General features: G+C 47.3%; 1 protein-coding gene across 4 annotated transcripts in view; it reads left to right on the top strand.

Annotated features, from left to right (window-relative positions):
• ILF3 (interleukin enhancer binding factor 3, 90kDa) overlaps positions 1-18004 on the top strand; it is a 29945-nt gene extending 11941 nt beyond the window's left edge. The window contains exons 2-20 of one of the 4 annotated variants that reach the window (XM_012729670.1): positions 1429-1527; positions 2202-2431; positions 2814-2991; positions 5185-5332; positions 6648-6739; positions 7129-7224; positions 7849-7960; positions 8384-8481; positions 9054-9165; positions 9257-9367; positions 9719-9918; positions 10282-10449; positions 10803-10928; positions 11223-11399; positions 11493-11646; positions 11762-11815; positions 15151-15516; positions 16378-16503; positions 17290-18004. In XM_012729670.1, coding sequence (XP_012585124.1) covers positions 1525-1527; positions 2202-2431; positions 2814-2991; positions 5185-5332; positions 6648-6739; positions 7129-7224; positions 7849-7960; positions 8384-8481; positions 9054-9165; positions 9257-9367; positions 9719-9918; positions 10282-10449; positions 10803-10928; positions 11223-11399; positions 11493-11646; positions 11762-11815; positions 15151-15516; positions 16378-16503; positions 17290-17426 — 2688 coding nt within the window. In that variant the 5' untranslated portion in view covers positions 1429-1524 and the 3' untranslated portion in view covers positions 17427-18004. Of the gene's footprint in view, positions 1-1428; positions 1528-2201; positions 2432-2813; positions 2992-5184; positions 5333-6647; positions 6740-7128; positions 7225-7848; positions 7961-8383; positions 8482-9053; positions 9166-9256; positions 9368-9718; positions 9919-10281; positions 10450-10790; positions 10929-11222; positions 11400-11492; positions 11647-11761; positions 11816-12260; positions 13854-15150; positions 15517-16377; positions 16504-17289 lie in introns of those variants that run through there. The other 3 variants (XM_004689023.2, XM_004689024.2, XM_012729672.1) reach the window with 3 other exon arrangements.
• The last annotated feature ends 882 nt before the right edge of the window (positions 18005-18886 follow it).

Raw genomic sequence — 18886 nt, 5'->3', positions numbered from 1 at the left:
AAAAAAAAAAAAAAAAGACACGCAAAACTATAGAACTGTTCAGATATGTACAAATGAAGTCCAGTGTAGCCTCTCACAGCTTTCACAGTTACCAACATTTTGCACTCTCATCATCCTTCTCCACCTCAGTGAACTGTTTTCACAGCAAGTAACAATCATGGACTTTAATCTGTTAACTATGTATTTATTTAGCACATAAAGATAACTTTTCCAGCACAACCACACTATTGGGAATAGTCATTCCTAACTGAATGTGTGATTATTCCTTAATACTGGATGTACTTTTGTATGTTGTCACTCATCATAGGCTTCACAGCCTGCTTAATAAAGACCTGTCCCTTGGTAGTAGAAATTGGTGTCATTGTTGAGGGTCTGTGGAGTCTTACAGGTTAACTCCTTTAATTTTCTGTCTTCCTCTCCTCTTCAGCTATTCCCCTTTTGTAGGTATTGAAGGAAGCACAAAAGGAACTTTTGGGCAGTAGGTGGACTGGACAGGCAGGGTTTCAGGCTCAGCTCCGTGTAGGGCAAGTACTTGGTTATCACTGAGTGGCTCAGGGTTATCACTTGAGTCCCTGTGCCCAGAAATGGACCTCCATTTCTCCCTACAAGTAGCCTTTGACTGCACCTAGATTTGTAGGAGCATCACCTATCATTATTCCACCAGGTAACCTACTTAGATGGTTAGATGAAGTGGTGGTTTCCTCTATTCTCTTTTGTGTGGGTGGAATTTTGTTGTTTAGAAGATTTCAGTGAAGAGCCAGGCTGTCTGTACAGAGTGGAAATTGAGTACATTGTAGTTAGCATGTTATTTAGACTTTTAAAAAGTTAACAGCAGCATTTGTCCTGAAGACTTATACACTCCAGCCTCAGCTCTCAAGAGTTGTGTGGTCACAGCTGTCATTTATCTTAGAAGGATCTTGCCTTTCCAGTTGATAGATGCCTTTTGGAGCCCTCATCCCCAGCTTTTTCCCCATCTTTATTACCCTCAAAATCAAGAGCTCCTTCCCCCATTTTTCCTTCTCCAAGCACCAGGATTTTGCTGAACACATCTACTCAATTTTTGAGTCTCAGCTTTTGAGACTTACTGATATTCTTACTTTACACAGGTAAAAATTGTTATTTTATATAAGAAACAGAATAGAAAAGAAAGCAAAAATCATTGGAACCTGAAGTCAGACTGGCATGTAGAAACTAGCTGTTTTGATTTTTAGGGATTTTTAGTTAGTTGTTTATACCTTAACATGATGGTAATACTTTGGCTTGTTTGTGATTCTTTGGAAATAAAGAATCACAGCAATAAAGAATTTGCTCTGTTAACAGGACTCCTTCACGAGACTGTACTGCTGTCTTTCATCCTGCTGTGTCTGTCTGCTAAAATTCATCCATCTATGAAATATTTGAAACTAAAAAGATTTTCTGATCTTATAGATAGTAGAACTGTTGATAACATCAAGGAAATCTGTCGCAATTTGAAAAGATAAGCAAACAATTTGATTTCCAGACACTACAGAAAAAGAAGTAAAAATGGTAAGAAAAAAAATTTTAATAGACACAATTCTTCATTCATATCAAAGATATTTGATTCTATACTAGTCCCCTCTTACTCTCACAGGGATGTCTCATGACCCCATTTGGACATTGGATGTCTAAAACTGTGAATAGCCTTATGCTATTCTTTTCTTATGCCTCATACCTCTGATAAAGTTTAATGGAGAGGCCACATTCACATGGCTTGTATCACAGTGTACCCTTAATAATTGTTTCATTTCCTCTCACTACTCAAAAGGCACACAATTTAAAATTTATGGATGGTTTATTTCTGGAATTGTCCCATTTAAAATTTATGGGCCACGGTGGGCCATGGGTAACCGAAACTGGAGCAGAACTACAGTAAGGGGGGGGCTACTGTGTAATCATTTTTTCATTGATTTGTTGAGTTACAAAATAGTATGTGGTCTAACAATTCAAAGAATGTATATTTGAATCTTAAAGTTATACAAGTAAAATATTGTGACATGTACAGAGAAAGAATGACTATCAGGTTTGATTTGCTGCTCTGCATACTTTCAGTCATGTTCATGTAGTCTTATTTTCACATGTATAATGGAGTTTATTAATGGTGTGCGCAACTTAAAGAATATGTGGCAGATTGCACGTACTTTTGTACCTGTTGTTTTTTAACGGAGTTTTCACATTTCTAGCGTCCAATGCGAATTTTTGTGAATGATGATCGCCATGTGATGGCAAAACATTCCTCTGTTTATCCGACCCAAGAGGAACTGGAGGCGGTTCAGAACATGGTGTCCCACACAGAACGGGCTCTCAAAGCTGTGTCTGACTGGATAGATGAGCAGGAAAAAGGCAGTGGTGAGCATGCTGAGTCTGAGAACCTGGACATGCCCCCAGAGGATGAAGCCAAAGAAGGAGCTGGGTATGTTTGAGGTTTGGTGGGATTTCTTATCTTTCTAGGGGAACTAGCCAGTGTAAGGGGAAACATCTCCCCTCCCCCCCTTTTAAAATTTGTTTCCTTAAGTTACTGCTCAATTTTTCTGTAGTAATTGGTTTCTCCCCTCAAGCGTAATCCCCATAGTTTTCCCATCACTCTAACACTCATGAACCATCACCATAGTCTCTACTGCTCTTTCCCATCCCTTTTTTGACCCCTCTTCCTTCTTTCCCCATGATGTATGCCTCATCTCTGTTCAGCTTGCAAGTTTTGGGAGCATCTCCTTTTTTGAGAAGTTCTGCCCTTTCTGGAGGCCTCTAGATTCAGGGTCCCTCACTGAGCATTTTTTGGACTGTCCTGCCTGCAGGGAGCAGAAGACGGAGCATATGACCAGGACCCTTCGAGGTGTAATGCGTGTAGGCCTTGTGGCAAAGGGCCTGCTACTCAAGGGGGACCTAGATCTGGAGCTAGTGCTGCTATGTAAAGAGAAGCCTACGACTGCCCTTCTGGACAAGGTGGCTGACAACCTGGCCATCCAGCTCACTGTGAGTGTGATACTCCCACTGGCCAGGGTAGGGTGGTTGTCGAGGGAGCAGTGGTCCCTTCGCATACTGTACTCATATCTTGTTAGGTAATAGGCAGGGTGCCATTGAGGTTCTGTGGATTGTAGCCAGCTGGTTGCAGTGGCATACAACTAGGACTGGGTGCCCACTATATGCCAAACTGCAACATGTGAGGACTGCCCTCGTACTGAACTTTATTCTCCACTTAGTGGGTGGGTGGGAGGATGGATGAATATAATTATTAACTCTCCTTGTCTAGTGCATATCTTGGTCTAACCAGAAACTTTTTAAAACACAATTTTACGTACCTTATTCCAAAAGTATTGCCTGAGTAACAGCGTGACTGTTAAGCATTTACTATGCCAGAACATAGGCCAACCAGGCTGTTTACATGTTTAGCTTCAATCTCATAAGGATCCTCTAAGGTTGGCTGTAAGCATTGAAATATTTTGGAAGATACGATTGTAGTTCAGGGAGTAGAGTCACTGACCCAGCATACCTGACTGGGGATCTCTGGGACTGAAGGCTCTCTGGATGTCACTGTCACATCCCATCTCCTCAGCCAGGTTCACCCTGGACTTAGCAATAGAAGCAAAAGAAGAAAGTAAAAACAACCAAGAAGAAATCTCATTTTAGAGAGAAATGCGCTATCCATTTCCTTATGTCAGCATGTATCCTGTGACATATTACTGATAATTTGGGATTTTGAACAGAAATCAGAATTGAAATGTGAAGCTAATGCTGTGTACAGTGGGTACGCTGGAGATCTAGTTAAGGTAAATCCCTAAACTTACTGCTTTTAGGGGTAAGTAAGTCAATGTTCTTGTCATAAAAATTATAATTAAAGAAAACTAAGTTCATATAAATAAATACTTACAGCAGGGAGTAACAATTTTTACAGTCAGTTTTTTTTTTTTTTAGCGCATACAAAAACTGTATTGTAGGCTAGAGTTCTGTTGAGGGGGTAGTGAGAATTCACAGAGATAGAGTAGGGAGTAGAACAGGTGGGTTTACTGAAATACACTGCTGAGGGGAGCAGCAGGTGAGACAGGAGAAGTCTGCTGTGCCGTGTAGGTCAGTTCCCTGACTGGGGATTGAACTCGTGCCTCAGTGGCTGGCGATAGCTTGATAGCACTGAAACTTTAACCCCTTTGCCACCAAGGAGGCCCCAGAGTCACTTTTTAAAGAAAGGTACAAGTGTATTTCATCAGTTTAGGTTGGCGTTTTATCACTGGCATGATTTTACCCTGTAGTAGACATTTGGCAGAGTCTGGGGATAGTTTGGTTGCGGAATTGGGGTGCTATAGCATCTCATGTGAAGGCTAGGGATGTCGGTAATCTTTGAATAATTGCAGGGCAGCCCCACAAATGAGAGCAATCCAGCCCAAAGTACCCCTGGTATGGAGGTAGATAAACCCTAATTTAGATTCTTTCAAAGTGCAGTTGTCCTCCCCCCAAAGAGTATTTACCTTCTTTTCTGTACCAAAAATCATAAAAGCTTTAGTTTTCTTCATTAGGGCATATAAACTGGTTTGATATTAAAAAAGAAAGCTGTTGTGAGTATTCTAAGAGATAACCTGCGTTTGCAGCAAGTACATACTATAACCTGCATCAGATGATACCATCCCATTTCACCATACACTTGTCATTCCATACTCTGATGTTGTTCATCCAGTGTGGAAATGGTGGTGGGATGCCCAGTCTGTGCTGGGTGTTGTGTTTTCTATGCATTGTCCACTTCTCTTCTAGTCTCCTTGTACCGTGTGGTGTACATCTTGTCACGAAGTCCATTTCACAGCTTTGAAAACAGAATGATTTGGTTGTCCAAAGTGATTGTCAGGTCACAGTGCAAGTGTTTGTACTTTGTCTCCTCCCATGTTTTTTTGGTTTTTTTTTTTCCCTCCCATGTTTTTAACTCCTACCCAGTATTACAAAGCTCTCTGTGGGAACCACTTTTCTATATAGTCAGTCTCCTATTTTCTGGAGCACCTAGAAAATCAACAAAAGACCTGGTGAACAGGAGGGAGCTCTTGCTGGGACTAGATGTAGGGTCACATCACACCCCAAGAATTGGCCTGTCTACCACAATAACCCAATGACCGACAGAGGTAAATTAGAGAGTTGTTGAAGGCAACAACTTGAGAAAGTTTGTGAAAATGTCATTTTCCTTTTTAGGCTGTTACAGAAGACAAGTACGAAATCGTCCAGTCAGTGGATGATGCTGCAATTGTGATAAAAAACACAAAAGAGCCTCCATTGTCCTTGACCATCCACTTGACATCCCCTGTCGTCAGAGAAGAAATGGAGAAAGTATTAGCTGGAGGTAGGGAGACTTGAGAAAGGCCACCAGGCCTTTGGATACTCGGTGATCTCTCATTTCTCAAATGTGCTATTCAGTTTTAGACTGCTTTGATTAAAGCCTCTTGGTGTAACTTTGACCACCGTTGCTCTGAAACTGTATCTCCTGTTCAGTTTCAGCACTTGGGAGTTTGACAAAATAGTTGCACTAAAAGTGAGTAGCACTTTTCATAGAGGATTATGCCATTGTATCTCAATCCTTGAACTTCTCATCAGTATTATATTGTGTGTATCTATTGAGCCATTCTCTGGCCTTGGAAAAGTGTGTCCCGGAAACATTTATGGTTTTTAAATTACAAATGATAACCAGATGGCTTCCGCATGAAGATCCAGTTGGAATTGTGCAGCCAGTTTGTGTTGCAGCAGGACTGAGGGCTTCTTCCTTTGTCTTCACCCCTGTCCACTTTTATCAGCTGCAGTGATTGAATACAAATTGCTGATAAAGTTTCAGATGAAGTTTTGAACAATGTAATTATCAGAGCAAATCTTTGCACCTCAGGCACTAATGTTTTCACAATTCAAAGTTCACCCAGGGCCCCTAATGCATCTCTTCTGTGTAGAGTTTTTTCCATCACAAATTTCGCACCATAAAGGAAAAGGTAACAGACTTTAGCCAAATCATTGACACACAAATAGAAACAACCCATACTCTGGTTTTGCTGCAGCACTGGCTCAAACTTAGGCCCTGTTGCTGGTCTTTGATGACCTTTGGTTCCAGTACATGATTCAGACTACCAGAGCCCTTCTAGTGTATCAATTTAGGGACGCTGGACCTTTGACCAACAGGACTCTCTCTGTCAAGGGCTGGGGTTAGGGCAGTCCCACCTAGTGGGCGGAGGTGGTCCCCTTTGCTACAGATGCCTCAGGGGATGGCTGTTGAGGGGAGCAGAGAGGGAGTTCATTTCCACTCCCCCCACCTTTTGTTTTTGTTTTTGTTTTTGTTTTTCCCTTTTGGAATTTTTAGTATAGCTAATTTATGGGGAGGAAACAGTCTTAGAAGATGGGGTTCACCTGTCTGCCCCCTCCCCCCATGGAATGATCCCTTTTAGAATGCCTGCCCACTTTTTGTTTTTGTTTTTTGGAGGGGCCTCCGATTTTTACCATTTCTTCTGCAGGCAGATTTAAATACTCTTAACTTCTCCGTCCCTGGTCAAGGGTGGAGATGACTTGAGATTCTGGGAGCCTCAGCTGCCCTTTAGGAAGCTGCCACATCCCCTTTCCACCTGACAGAAACCCCTTGGTCAAACTGTACCTTGTCTTCTTATTCCATCCATGAATAGAAACGCTATCAGTCAACGACCCCCCGGACGTTCTGGACAGGCAGAAATGCCTTGCTGCCTTGGCGTCCCTCCGACACGCCAAGTGGTTTCAGGTTTGCATTTTGTTCTTCTATTTGTCTTTTGGTAGAGAATTCCTAAGTTTTAACTTGGCTAACTTGCATCATAAAGTTTCGGTAACATTGAAGACTTCTGTGCCAAACTTAGCACCTGCAGGCCTGCAGTTGCTAAAGGAGCACACATAAACAAATTTGACACCCCCCAAAGGAGGCTTGTGACTGAGTAGGTGGGCTGCTGCTGCTTTGTGCCAAGAGTAATGTTATTCTCATGCACGTGGTGAAATTGCTGCTGACCACATATTTGATGGTCGTGAATGTTCACCATCAACCCTTGACACAGTAGCACTGTGAGACTTGTGTTGTTCATGTTGCTTTGTGTTCAGGAGGGTACCTTGGTGTAAAGAGCCTTTGCTTTGTTCCTCTAGGCCAGAGCCAATGGGCTGAAGTCGTGTGTCATTGTCATCCGGGTTCTAAGGGACCTGTGTACCCGTGTGCCCACCTGGGGACCCCTCAGAGGATGGGTAAGACATTATGTAGCTAGGACCACCCGGGGATCATGTGTACCTCCTGTGAGGAGTGTGTGATTGTTATTGGGCTGAGTGGCCCTTTGGTAGTGGCCATTGTAGCCCTGTCAAGAGCTGCATATTAAGTGTCTGGCATCCAGGGAACCACAGGCTGGGTGGGTTTGAGACTAAGAGCAGGACTCTCCATGGGGAGTGCGCATCTCAGAGAAGAGAAGTGATAAGGCACACTTACTTTGATGTGCTCAACTTTACCATGGAGCCTTTTTGGCTGCTCTTGGACAGGGGTCAGCAAATTGGGCTGGAGAGTCAATTTTAGCCAGCTACCTGATTTTTTATAGCCTAGAGTTAAGGTTTCTGTATTTTTCAGTTGCTACATTGTTAAATATGAAAGTACCAACATAGTAGCACACTTGACCTACATAGCAGGCAGGACTTAGTACCTAGTCCTTGAAGGAAAAGTGGGCTGACTTCTGCTTCAAGTATCCTGTCTTTGGCTTAGCTTGAGTATGAACATGGGCAGCTGTGACTCCCTACCGTGTGGGCTTGTGCGCAGTGGTAGATCCTCAGTGTTGACCCACTGTCTCTTGCATACTGTGACTGACTGTCTCTCTTGCCTTACAGCCCCTTGAGCTTCTCTGTGAGAAGTCCATTGGCACAGCCAACAGACCGATGGGTGCTGGCGAGGCCTTGCGGAGGGTGCTGGAGTGCTTGGCGTCAGGCATCGTGATGCCAGGTTGGGGCCTTGTGCTTTGGAAGTTGTAGGGAGAGGACAGGGATTGAGGCACTAAGGAGGTCGCTTCCTGGTGGGTCCCCTGACTGGGTTAGGGCAGCAGCAGCCCCGTGTCCTCTAGGATTGAAGCATGTGACTACCCTCTTGCACCATCATATCCAGCCCTGTGTCGGCTCCGCAGCTGTGACTCAGGGCGGATCCGGGGCAGTGGTGACCCACTCCCATGCAAGCTCCTTGCTCTGAGACACGTGGATTTTTTCTCACATGGGCTGGACGCTGAGTGGGTCACCAAGCTCGGCGTGTTTTCCAGAGCTGGGTGTGGATGGGGCGCGGGGGGGTAACGCACCTGGTTCCCTCAGCCAGCACAAGTCTTCCAGGATGCTAAAAGATAATCCTCTGCATATCTTCCTTGTTTCCTGCCTTCAGATGGTTCTGGCATTTATGACCCTTGTGAAAAAGAAGCCACTGATGCTATTGGGCATCTAGACAGACAGCAACGGGAAGATATCACACAGAGTGCGCAGGTATAGTCATCGCCATTGCCAACGTCAGCCCTTACCCAGTCTGTAATCACTGGCTTCCAGTTCCATTACTGGGTAGTCTCAGGGTAGCCACTGGACTCGTAGATTCAGGTCGGGACCAGAGGTGAAGGGATCATGCCTGATACAGGGTGCCCCAATCTGGGCTGCTTCTTTCCTCTGGTGCCACACGTGGTTGTGGCCTGCTTCCCCTGACTGCTTAAGTGCTATTTTCAGACACTGAGTCCAGCAGGGAAATGTATTTGCTGTGTGGACTGTTTCAGGGGTTCTTCCCCTGCAGGCCTACTATGTGGCTCCGTGTGGCAACCAGTCCTCAGGTTGGGGTCTCCTGTATGCCTTTCCGGGGGGGGGTGGTCACAGGCTGGCCTTCCCCCCACAGCAAGGCTGGGCCCTGGCAGTCAGGCCCTCCCCTGGCTGCTGGGGGACCCCTTGCTGTTTTAGGGGAGACAAGTAGCAACCCCCTCAGCTCCCACCCCTTCCAGAAGGCATTAGTGAGCACACACAGCTTGGCCAGGGGCTCAGGGCGGCTGAGTCAGAGCCCTCTTCCCCTTCTCCAGCATGCTCTGCGGCTTGCTGCGTTTGGTCAGCTCCATAAAGTCCTGGGCATGGACCCCCTGCCTTCTAAGATGCCCAAGAAACCAAAGAATGAAAACCCAGTGGACTACACGGGTAAGCACATTGAGGGTCTGGGCCACCAGTGACTCTTGGACTGTTGGCTGAGTACTAGTCTAGATTCTTAGCTGCTTCTGATCTCTTTCAGTTCAAATTCCCCCCAGTACCACCTACGCCATTACACCCATGAAACGCCCAATGGAGGAAGATGGGGAGGAAAAGTCTCCCAGCAAAAAGAAGAAGAAGATTCAGAAAAAAGGTACATGGCTTCATTAATAGTCCTGGTTACTACCCCCATTTGGTTGTAATTCAGGGCCCTCCATTCCCAAATGGTAACTTTGACTTAATTTTTCTTGAATATAGTATTTGAATCTTTTTTAAAGTAACGGGTTACACAATACAGTAGGGTGGCTGTGCCTCAGCTGATGACCACAGGGACCACTGAGTGCTTTGGAGTACAGGGTAGACCATTGCAAGTGTGGCCACTTAACCCCCTTTGTCATGCTCACAGCAGGGCTCAGAAGTGAGCCTCCTTCCCCAGATCAGAAGGAAGTAATCTCCAGCAGACTTGGTGAGCACTTGTCCATAACATTGTCGGTCTTCTCTCTAGAGGAGAAGGCAGAGCCGCCGCAAGCCATGAATGCACTGATGAGACTGAACCAGCTGAAGCCAGGGCTGCAGTATAAACTGGTTTCTCAGACAGGGCCGGTCCATGCGCCCATCTTCACCATGTCTGTGGAGGTAGATGGCAACTCATTTGAAGCATCTGGTCCGTCCAAAAAGACTGCCAAGCTACATGTGGCTGTTAAGGTAAGTGTAGCTGATGATGTGGTGCAATGTGTGTTTTATCTTTGAGCAGCAAAACTACTTCATCAGAGCCCCTAGTACAGCTCTTGGTGTATATAGCAAGAATTACAACTTGTGAAAACTACAGTGGTTAAATTGTTGAAGTTTTGCTAAGTCATTCATGGCAAGGATGCCTATCTTGTATTGATTGACAGGAGATTCCCAGGCATGACTGAGAATCAGGATATCTTGGGAAGTCAAAGAACAAACTCCATTGCTGGACCTTGCTTTCTGAGCCTAGATATCTAGGGTGTAGGGCTTGGTGTGGATGATACCCATACCAAGCCCCACTCACTGGGTGGGCTTCCTGTGGTCTCCATCCTACAGGTGTTACAGGACATGGGCTTACCTACTGGCGCTGAAGGCAGGGATTCCAGTAAGGGGGAGGACTCAGCTGAGGAGACTGAGGCAAAGCCGGCTGTGGTGGCTCCTCCACCTGTGGTGGAAGCTGTCTCAACCCCTAGTTCTGCCTTCCCTTCTGATCCCACTGCCGAGGTGAGCACATGGTGGGGGCTGGGATGAAGTAGGCAGCCCTGAGTTCTGGGCGTGGGGTAGTCGTTGGTCCTTCTTAGTTCCCCCAAAAGAGGAATCTTCCAGTCAGGAGTCTGTAGCTCACAGCTGAGAGTGCCTTAACTCCTTGGAATGTGCTGAGGTGACCCAGAGCTGGCATGTGAGTGGAGGTGGTCAAGATGCAGGAACGCCCAATGAGGAGTCCCAGGACCTCACTACAGGGGGAGAACAGGGAAGATGGAGCAGTGGGCCTCAGTTGCAATGCCTTGTGTGTGCTTTAGAGCCTTGAGCTGAGTTTGTTGGATCTCTTTTCTGTTTTCCCTGAGAACGTAAAACAGCAGGGGCCGATCCTGACAAAGCATGGCAAGAACCCAGTTATGGAGCTGAACGAGAAGAGACGTGGCCTGAAGTACGAACTCATCTCAGAGACAGGGGGCAGCCATGACAAACGCTTCGTCATGGAGGTGAGGGCCGGAGGGGTAATTGCATGCAGTCCCCCGACCCAGGGGAGGAGGTACAGGGCACCCTCAAAATGCATCTGTTATAACTGTATACCAGACATTTTATGGGGTGGAATGGGGAATGGGATAAAAAAAAAAATGGGGGTGGGGGAAGCGCACTGGACTATGGTGATGGCACACGGGTGATTTGGTGATGGGAAGCCCATGGGGATTACAGCTGAGATGGAAAAGGGCACAAAATGATGTAACAAACTTATAGTATTAAAAAAAGAAAAAAAATGTACCTGTTCTTCCCAGGTTGAGGTAGATGGACAGAAGTTTCAAGGTGCTGGCTCAAATAAAAAGGTGGCAAAAGCATATGCAGCCCTCGCTGCACTTGAAAAGCTGTTCCCTGATGCCCCTCTTGCCCTTGAAGCCAACAAGAAGAAGAGAACCCCTGTGCCTGTCAGGGGAGGGCCAAAATTTGCTGCAAAGGTAAGTGGTGGTCCCTGAGAACTGTAGTACTGGCACAGATTCTGTGATGTGCATGTGAGGTATGTGTAACTTGACTCTCTTTTCTCTATCCAGCCACATAACCCTGGGTTTGGCATGGGAGGTCCCATGCACAATGAGGTGCCTCCGCCCCCAAATCTTCGAGGGCGGGGAAGAGGAGGGAACATCCGAGGTCGAGGGAGAGGGAGAGGATTTGGTGGCGCCAACCATGGAGGTTACATGAATGCTGGTGAGCACTCCCGTCCTGCACTGTGAGGACCCAGCTTGCTCCCTGCCCTGGGGCTGAGCTGCTGGGAGGGCAGGGCAGCCCTTTCCTGCCCTGTGACCCGTCTGTTCCCTTCCAGGTGCCGGCTATGGCAGCTATGGATATGGAGGCAACTCGGCGACAGCTGGCTACAGTAAGTGTGTGTTTCTCTTTGTCTGACTTGGGAAGCAGCTACAGCTTAGTTCCTGTGCCTGAGTTAGTGCAGGGGGCCCACCAGCAGCAGCAGCCTCCCTGAGACTTAACAGTGGCACGCATCTTCTCGGGTGCTAGGTCAGGCGGTCCTCCAGCCCCCAACCTGCAAAAGTGTAATTTACTCTTAAGTGTTGAAACACGCTTGTGTAACTTAAAAGGTCTTTAAAAGTTAAAATTTTAAATTTCTCTGCTTTAAGCCATGTGAAGCACCAAACCTGTGGATATACATTTCCTGACAGTGCACAGTTCTTGTCTTGAGAAGGAGCCTTCATTGGGGGGTTACAGGAGCAGAGAAATCTAAAACATGAATTTCAAATGTGGCGCTCTCTGCCATTTTTCAAAAGAATTCTAATTTTTTTTCTCTGCTCTGTCTCCCCCTTTTGTAGGTGACTTTTTCACAGACTGCTACGGCTATCATGATTTTGGGTCTTCCTAGAGCATCTAAAAGTATTGCACACAAAATCAACTTTTTACTCCAATTTTCTCGAACTCCAAAACCCAAAGTGTCCGTGCTGTGCCCCTGTGCTTCACTGGGTTTCTCAACCGTGGCTTTTCACCGCAGCTTGTCTGAAACTCTTAGCCTGCAGAATTTAAGACAATGGCAGTTTTTACCGTGATTTGCCTTTGAACTTGGTCATATTGAAGTTCACAATAAGTGGAAAACAATTTTCAGAGAAAGCATTTTTGTGCAGAATTGCACAGAATTCTAGAGCCAGCGTTGGTCAGCATCAAGGCAAAAGCCCACCTTTGCTTTTTATGGAAAGCATTACTTTATTTAAGAGACAGATAATGATACATTTTAATCTACCTTTGTCTTAATTTACAGCAGGTTTTGTATGAATTTTTAATCTTTTAACAAATTCCCAAATCTGGTTGATGCCTTTGACAGTAATGAAAATGATCTCACCACCATCTGAATCCAAAGCAACCGGCATCTTTTTTTTTTCTTTTTTTTTTTTTTCTTTTAAATCTAAGCATGTAAAATGTTGGTAACATGGGGCAATTGTATATTGTGCTGAGTTAACCTCTCCCGCCTTTTGTAACACTCTGGTGGGTTGTTTGGGGATGTGATATTCTGTGGCTGGTTTAGCTAGAGGTGAACTCTCAAAGGTGTCAAAACTGTGCTTCCATTACTAGTGCAAGAAACAGGCTTGAAAGGAGAGAGAACGTGGAATTTTGCAAGTCCTAATCAGAGCTGCCAATGTATGCAATTCTAGCTTTGTTTGTTAGTTAATGGGACATTAAAAAAAATAAGTAGAAAGAGCCCAACGTATACCTCAGCTTGCCCATGAAAAATTGGGCCTGCAGCCATGGTTCTCACCTCAGGAGGCAGACTTGAGTCTGTGCTCCTCCTTGTGTGCACAGGTACATGGGGTCATCTGGCTCTTTACTGAGACCCCTGCTTCCTAGCAGAGGAGTCTTTCTTAGAAACCAATATGGTGTGGGCTCTGGCCAGCAGTTTTTTTTTTTGCAGTGAAGCCTGCCTCTGCATTGACTTGCAAGATTGTGCGTTGATTCAGGCAAAAATTCGTCAAAACGGTTACTACAGAATTTGTTCCCAGAGGTTTGAAACGTTCAGTGAAACTTTTTAAAACTTTGATTGCATGACATGTTTTTTGTTTTGTTTTGTTTGTTTTTAGAAAGTTATTGTTTGAGAATAATGTCTTTTATACCAGGAAATAGTTCTCCTGAATGACGTTGAAAACTTTCCCTCCCTTTTATTATTATTATTTTTTTTTAATCAATACATGTTAAAGTAACAAGCCCTTGGGACTTGGTGTCTTCATTCATTTCAGTGCTTAAGGAGGGGCAAGGAGGGCTCAGTGCAGGACTTGGGGGTCAGCTGAGGAGGGGGCAGGGCTCTGGGGCTATCTGTCCTGCAGCTCCATGAGGGGCCTTTGCATGTTTGCTCTCGCATTGTGAGATATGTCTTGCGCCGTGGTGTTTTGGTTTTGTGAAGGGGGGTGGGGTACCTGCCTGAAGGAAATAAACTGATGTCACGTATCAGTTCTATCCAAATTATTGTGCAGCTACCCGACATTGGTGTGGGGTGCACACCTCCAGTGGGTGGAAGGCACAAGAGGACCCCCAATTTGGCTCCCCCCAGAAGGCTGAGGGCCCTTGGTAGTAAATGGGCGGGTAGGGCAAGCAGGCAGTGTGGGATGGTCCCCTCCCCTCCTGCTCATCCTAGGCGTAGTGGGACTGTCATGCCCTTTGTAGACATAGATAGCACCAGTCACAAAAGCTTCTAAAAGCATCCCTTGACTCGCCTGTTCCAGAGCTGCCCTGTGCCTGTGTGAGCACTGGGGGCTGACCACAGGGCTGGAGAACTATCCACACCACCCATTCTCCCCATCCTTACACCTCACTATAGCAGATGTAGCCCCTTAGTCCACCAGATTATTGGGCACAGGGGGATGGTGTATTGACCACCCTGTATTCCAGGATCCATACCCAGTGACCAGAGTGGTGGGGCATGGGAGTTCCTTACTGTCTCATTCTCAACTTCAGGGCCTGAGAATGTGGCAGCGTCGCTGCACGCTTTGTCAGTCCTGCTCAGTCCCATCTGCACCCAGCAACTGTGCTGGGAACAAGGAGTGCCTTCTGAGGGGGCTGCTTGAGGCTGGAGCTTGAGGCCCTGCCTGGACATTGTGATTCTAGGGTTAGCCAGTCTTGTTTCCCTGTGGGGCTGTGGATTCACCCCTTGAGTAATGTATCTGCAGCAGTCACAAATGAGAAACTCACCTGGTCTTTGAGTATACTTTCTCTTAACTCCTCCAAGAACCTGGTTAATCTAGCTGGTCTTGCAGGAATGACTCCAGCTCCTGGGTTCTCATCACAGAGCTTATCTTGATATCATCAGGCGTGAGGCTGCAGACCCTTTTCCCAGCACAGTAGGGTGGGGGTGGTTGGCTGTTTTTTCTGGGGCTTTGCTTTTCCTGTCACCATTCGGGACATTGGATAGCAGTGAACTAGTTGTGAATGTCATCCTGCACACAGAGCCCATCTCATTGTAATGTTGACATCTGCTGTAAAAGCTGCTGTCGGGCACTGCTTGGCAAAGATCCATTGTTGTCATCAGCTGCTGGGTGAGTGGAGCTGAAGGCTGGGCTGCCCAAGCCCGGCTGCCGTCAGGACTGGAGCCACTGCTCTACTCTCCTGCCCCTGGCCTGGGCAGTGGGCTTTGGAGGTCAGCCTTCAGGGCATACAGCTGTCACCTTCCTCCCCCCTCCCCCTCACAGATCTTATGCCTGACCTTACTGCCTTCCTGTTTAGGTCAGTTCTACAGCAATGGAGGGCATTCTGGCAATGCTGGTGGTGGCGGCGGCGGGGGCGGCGGGGGCTCCTCTGGCTACGGCTCCTACTATCAAGGTGACAACTACAACTCACCTGTGCCCCCGAAACATGCTGGAAAGAAGCAGCCACATGGGGGCCAACAGAAGCCATCCTACGGTTCAGGCTATCAGTCTCACCAAGGCCAGCAGCAGTCCTACAACCAGAGCCAGTACAGCAACTATGGCCCTCCACAGGGCAAACAGAAAGGCTACAATCATGGACAAGGCAACTACTCCTCCTACTCCAATTCCTACAGCTCCCCCGGGGGCGGGGGCGGCTCGGACTACAACTACGAGAGCAAATTCAGTGAGTTGGCTTTCAGTGCCCCTCGGCCTAGCCGGGGTGGGTCGGCAGCACAGCCTGTGGAGTGGCAGAAACTCAGCCTTGCCTTGACCTTTGGCTGAGGGACTGGAAGGAAGCAGGGCAGTGCTGGCAGCAGGGCGGGTATGAGGAAAACTGTGGAGGAGAACCCCTGCAGACCCCAGTCTCTGCCATTCCCTTGCCATTGCCTTCTACTAAGGCAGGTGTAATGAGACACCCTGTGCGACACTCGGGCACGAGGGTGAAGTCTGAGTCTGGCCAGACACTGCAAGGTGACCTCCAGGGATCCAATCTAGACACGGCATTTCATCCAACTCCTAAATGAGGCCAAGTTACTCTACCTCTGCCTGCACCTCCTGCACATACCCAGTAGGTTGTGACTGCATTGGTGGTCTTACTGGGGAAGCACTTGTAGGTGTGCACTTGTTCTTTATGACAGGACATTGGTCAGCAGCAGGTCCAAAGGATTTGATGCCATGTTGTGTGTGGTGGGTGCGAAGAGTTTGAGTGCCTGGTAGTGCCTGGGTGGGAGAGGAGAGGAAGTGCCCCTTGGTTTGGTTGGTGTGCCTCACTGCTTGGAAGCTTGGGTTGGAGGAGCAGATGGGAAAGGAGAATGGAACTGGGCTTCAAAGCTGTTGCTGGACTGATTCGGGACACATCAAAGGGCTCTCACTGGTACTCCCCGGTTGGACTGATTGTGTCGGATAGAAGGGTACAGGGCCATTTGCACACGTCCAGGGTCTAAGGCTAGGGTCTGCCACATGCAGGGCCACAGCACCAGGACCCTGGACTACCTCAGTATCTGTTAGACAAGGTCCTTTAACCACACTGTCTTCTTTCTCTCAGACTACAGTGGTAGTGGAGGCCGGAGCGGCGGGAACAGCTACGGCTCAGGCGGGTCGTCCTACAATCCAGGGTCACACGGGGGCTACGGCGGAGGTTCTGGGGGCGGCTCATACCAAGGCAAACAAGGTGGGCCTGGAGCAGCAGGTGGCACTGCATGGGGGTAGTAAACACAGAACCAGCAGAGGCCACATAGATGCCTGGCCTGGGCAGGGATTTAAAAATAGGGTGTGGGATTCTCGAGGTGATAGGACCCTGTATGAGGACAGGTTTACCATGCTTCTGACCAGCACCTCCCCAGTGGTGCAAGGGAATCTAAGTCACAACACTAAGAAACTTTTTGTAGCCACTGCAGCACGAGTTTGATCCCAGCCAGGTAGCTGACCCAGCAGACACCTCACCTGTCTTACCCGCTGCCTGTTCTGCTCCTCACTTTTTCTGGTAGATCCTCTCACCCATCCTCATCCCTGCTTATCTGGCCTACACCCCAGTTCTGTATGCATAAATAAGTCTTTTAACAAAATAGCTCCAATTTCAGGCTTTTCAGATGCTAGGTACATAAAGTTCTTAAATGTTGGAATCCATGTGAAGAAATGCTCATGACACAGGTCAGTCTGATCTCTGACATCTGATCGGTGGCCATGGCTTAGACTTCTATATATTCAGGCAACACCTAGTTACAGCTGCTGTCAGATGTGTGTGTGACGGGGCAGATAACCACCACACAAAAAGATCTGATGGTCCCATTTCGCATGGCATAGGTGATAGCCGTCTGTGATGACTCAAAGGAAATGTAGTGGAACAGAGTAGGAGTCCAAGGCCAGTGATCACAATTCAGATGACAAGTATTGTCTGTGCTCTGACTCATGGCCAGGTTTTTGTCCCTCACCTCTCACCCACCTCTCTCTCCCCTAGGAGGCTACTCGTCACAGTCGAACTACAACTCCCCGGGGTCCGGCCAGAATTACAGCGGCCCTCCCAGCTCCTACCAGTCCTCACAGGGCGGCTATGGCAGAAACGCAGACCACAGCATGAACTACCAGTACAGATAAAGCCCCTGAGGGGGCGAAGATTTGTACCTTCTGCACTTACCCTGTTGTAAGATTCAGTTTTATGCATCACAGTTAACATGTCAGCCGGCCCTTCCAGGCCCCCTCTGCCCCACCCCCTCCACGTTGCTGTGTTGTGAGGTGCAGCTGGTCACTCCTGTGACCCGTCCTGTGACCCATATTTAGCCGTGTTTGGGACTCTGTGTCTTCAATGGTTTGTTAGTTGCCATTACAACTTTGTCTGAGTAGAGTTTTTTTTTTTTGTTTTGTTTTTTTGTTTTGTTTTTGTTTTTGAGTTCTTGCAGTTCAGTATCCCTCTGTCTATTTACAATTGGTGTTAGTGTTAACGCAGTTTGTCTTAAATAGTTACGGAAGGGATACATCATCTGTTAATGCTTTTGTGAAGTGAGTTAAATGAGCTTTCTGTATTTTAATGCTTTAGTGTTTCAGTTTTATAAGTGAAGATTTTATTTTAAAAACCAGCGGGAAAGAGTGGGGGTTTTTTGTATGTCTGGATCATTCAGACAGTACATCTGAATTCAGCTGAATGTAGACAAATAAAAAAAAAAAAGAAAACTCTGCACCCGTAGTAAGCCTGGGTGTCTGCCCCACCAGTGTGTGATGGGCAGATTCTTCCACTGTTACCAGCACCGGGAAGTGGGTGGGGGTAGCAGGATGGTCCCTGGTCATCAGCAGGTCCAACTTTAGATGCCCATGCTCTGAGCTTGGCAGCACTGGCAGTCTTTTTCCTGGCATCGAGCAGACCCTGTGCCCTGGCTCTTCTGGCATGCTCAATCTTCTATGGGGTTCATGCTGGGCTGCTCCTGATTGAAGTGCTTTGCTTTCTGCTCCATGAGTTCTGGTGTAGTTTTAAGTGCAATTTCACATCCCCATGGAGTTACCTTAGAGATTTCAAACCTAATTTGAAAAAGGCCAATTTGATTGAGCTGAAGACTGACCCCCCAAGGCCTAGGGAGCTTCAGCCATTTGAGCCCTGTGTGCAGGATGGCCTGCCTCCCTCCCTCCACCCCTGCCCAGTCTTCTCCCCAACACGTTGGGCTTCTTTCAGTTGTCCAGCCCTATTTAGCAGGTGTCCCTGGAGCAGTGATTCTCAGTCTCACTCCATTTTCCAGTGTTTGCTGCTGAGCCTCTTAGATTCTCAGTGGGGTAGAGGTGGAGGATCCCTACCGCAGAGCAGCCCTTAGCTTAGTCCTGTCCTAGGGGGTGAATGAGACAGCACTTGCGTTGTCCTTACTGGGATCTGTCTGGGAAGTCACAGGGCTGTATCTCTACAGAACACCCCTTCTTGTCTTGCCTTCAACCTGCATTTTGGGAACTCTTTCTCCATCCTTTCAGATGGGTGCTGTATGAGGCCTAGGCACTAGGCAGCCCCTTGGCCTCCCATGCTCAGTTTGGCTGTGAGCAGAACAAAAACCATTCTTTACTCAAAAACCACGCAGCTG

This window comes from Condylura cristata, unplaced genomic scaffold (assembly GCF_000260355.1).
Source record: "Condylura cristata isolate star-nosed mole 26May11 unplaced genomic scaffold, ConCri1.0 scaffold00025, whole genome shotgun sequence".
Classification (NCBI taxonomy): Eukaryota; Metazoa; Chordata; class Mammalia; order Eulipotyphla; family Talpidae; genus Condylura; species Condylura cristata.
Note: the sequence above shows the minus strand (reverse complement) of the source record. Positions and strands in the feature narration are given on the sequence as shown.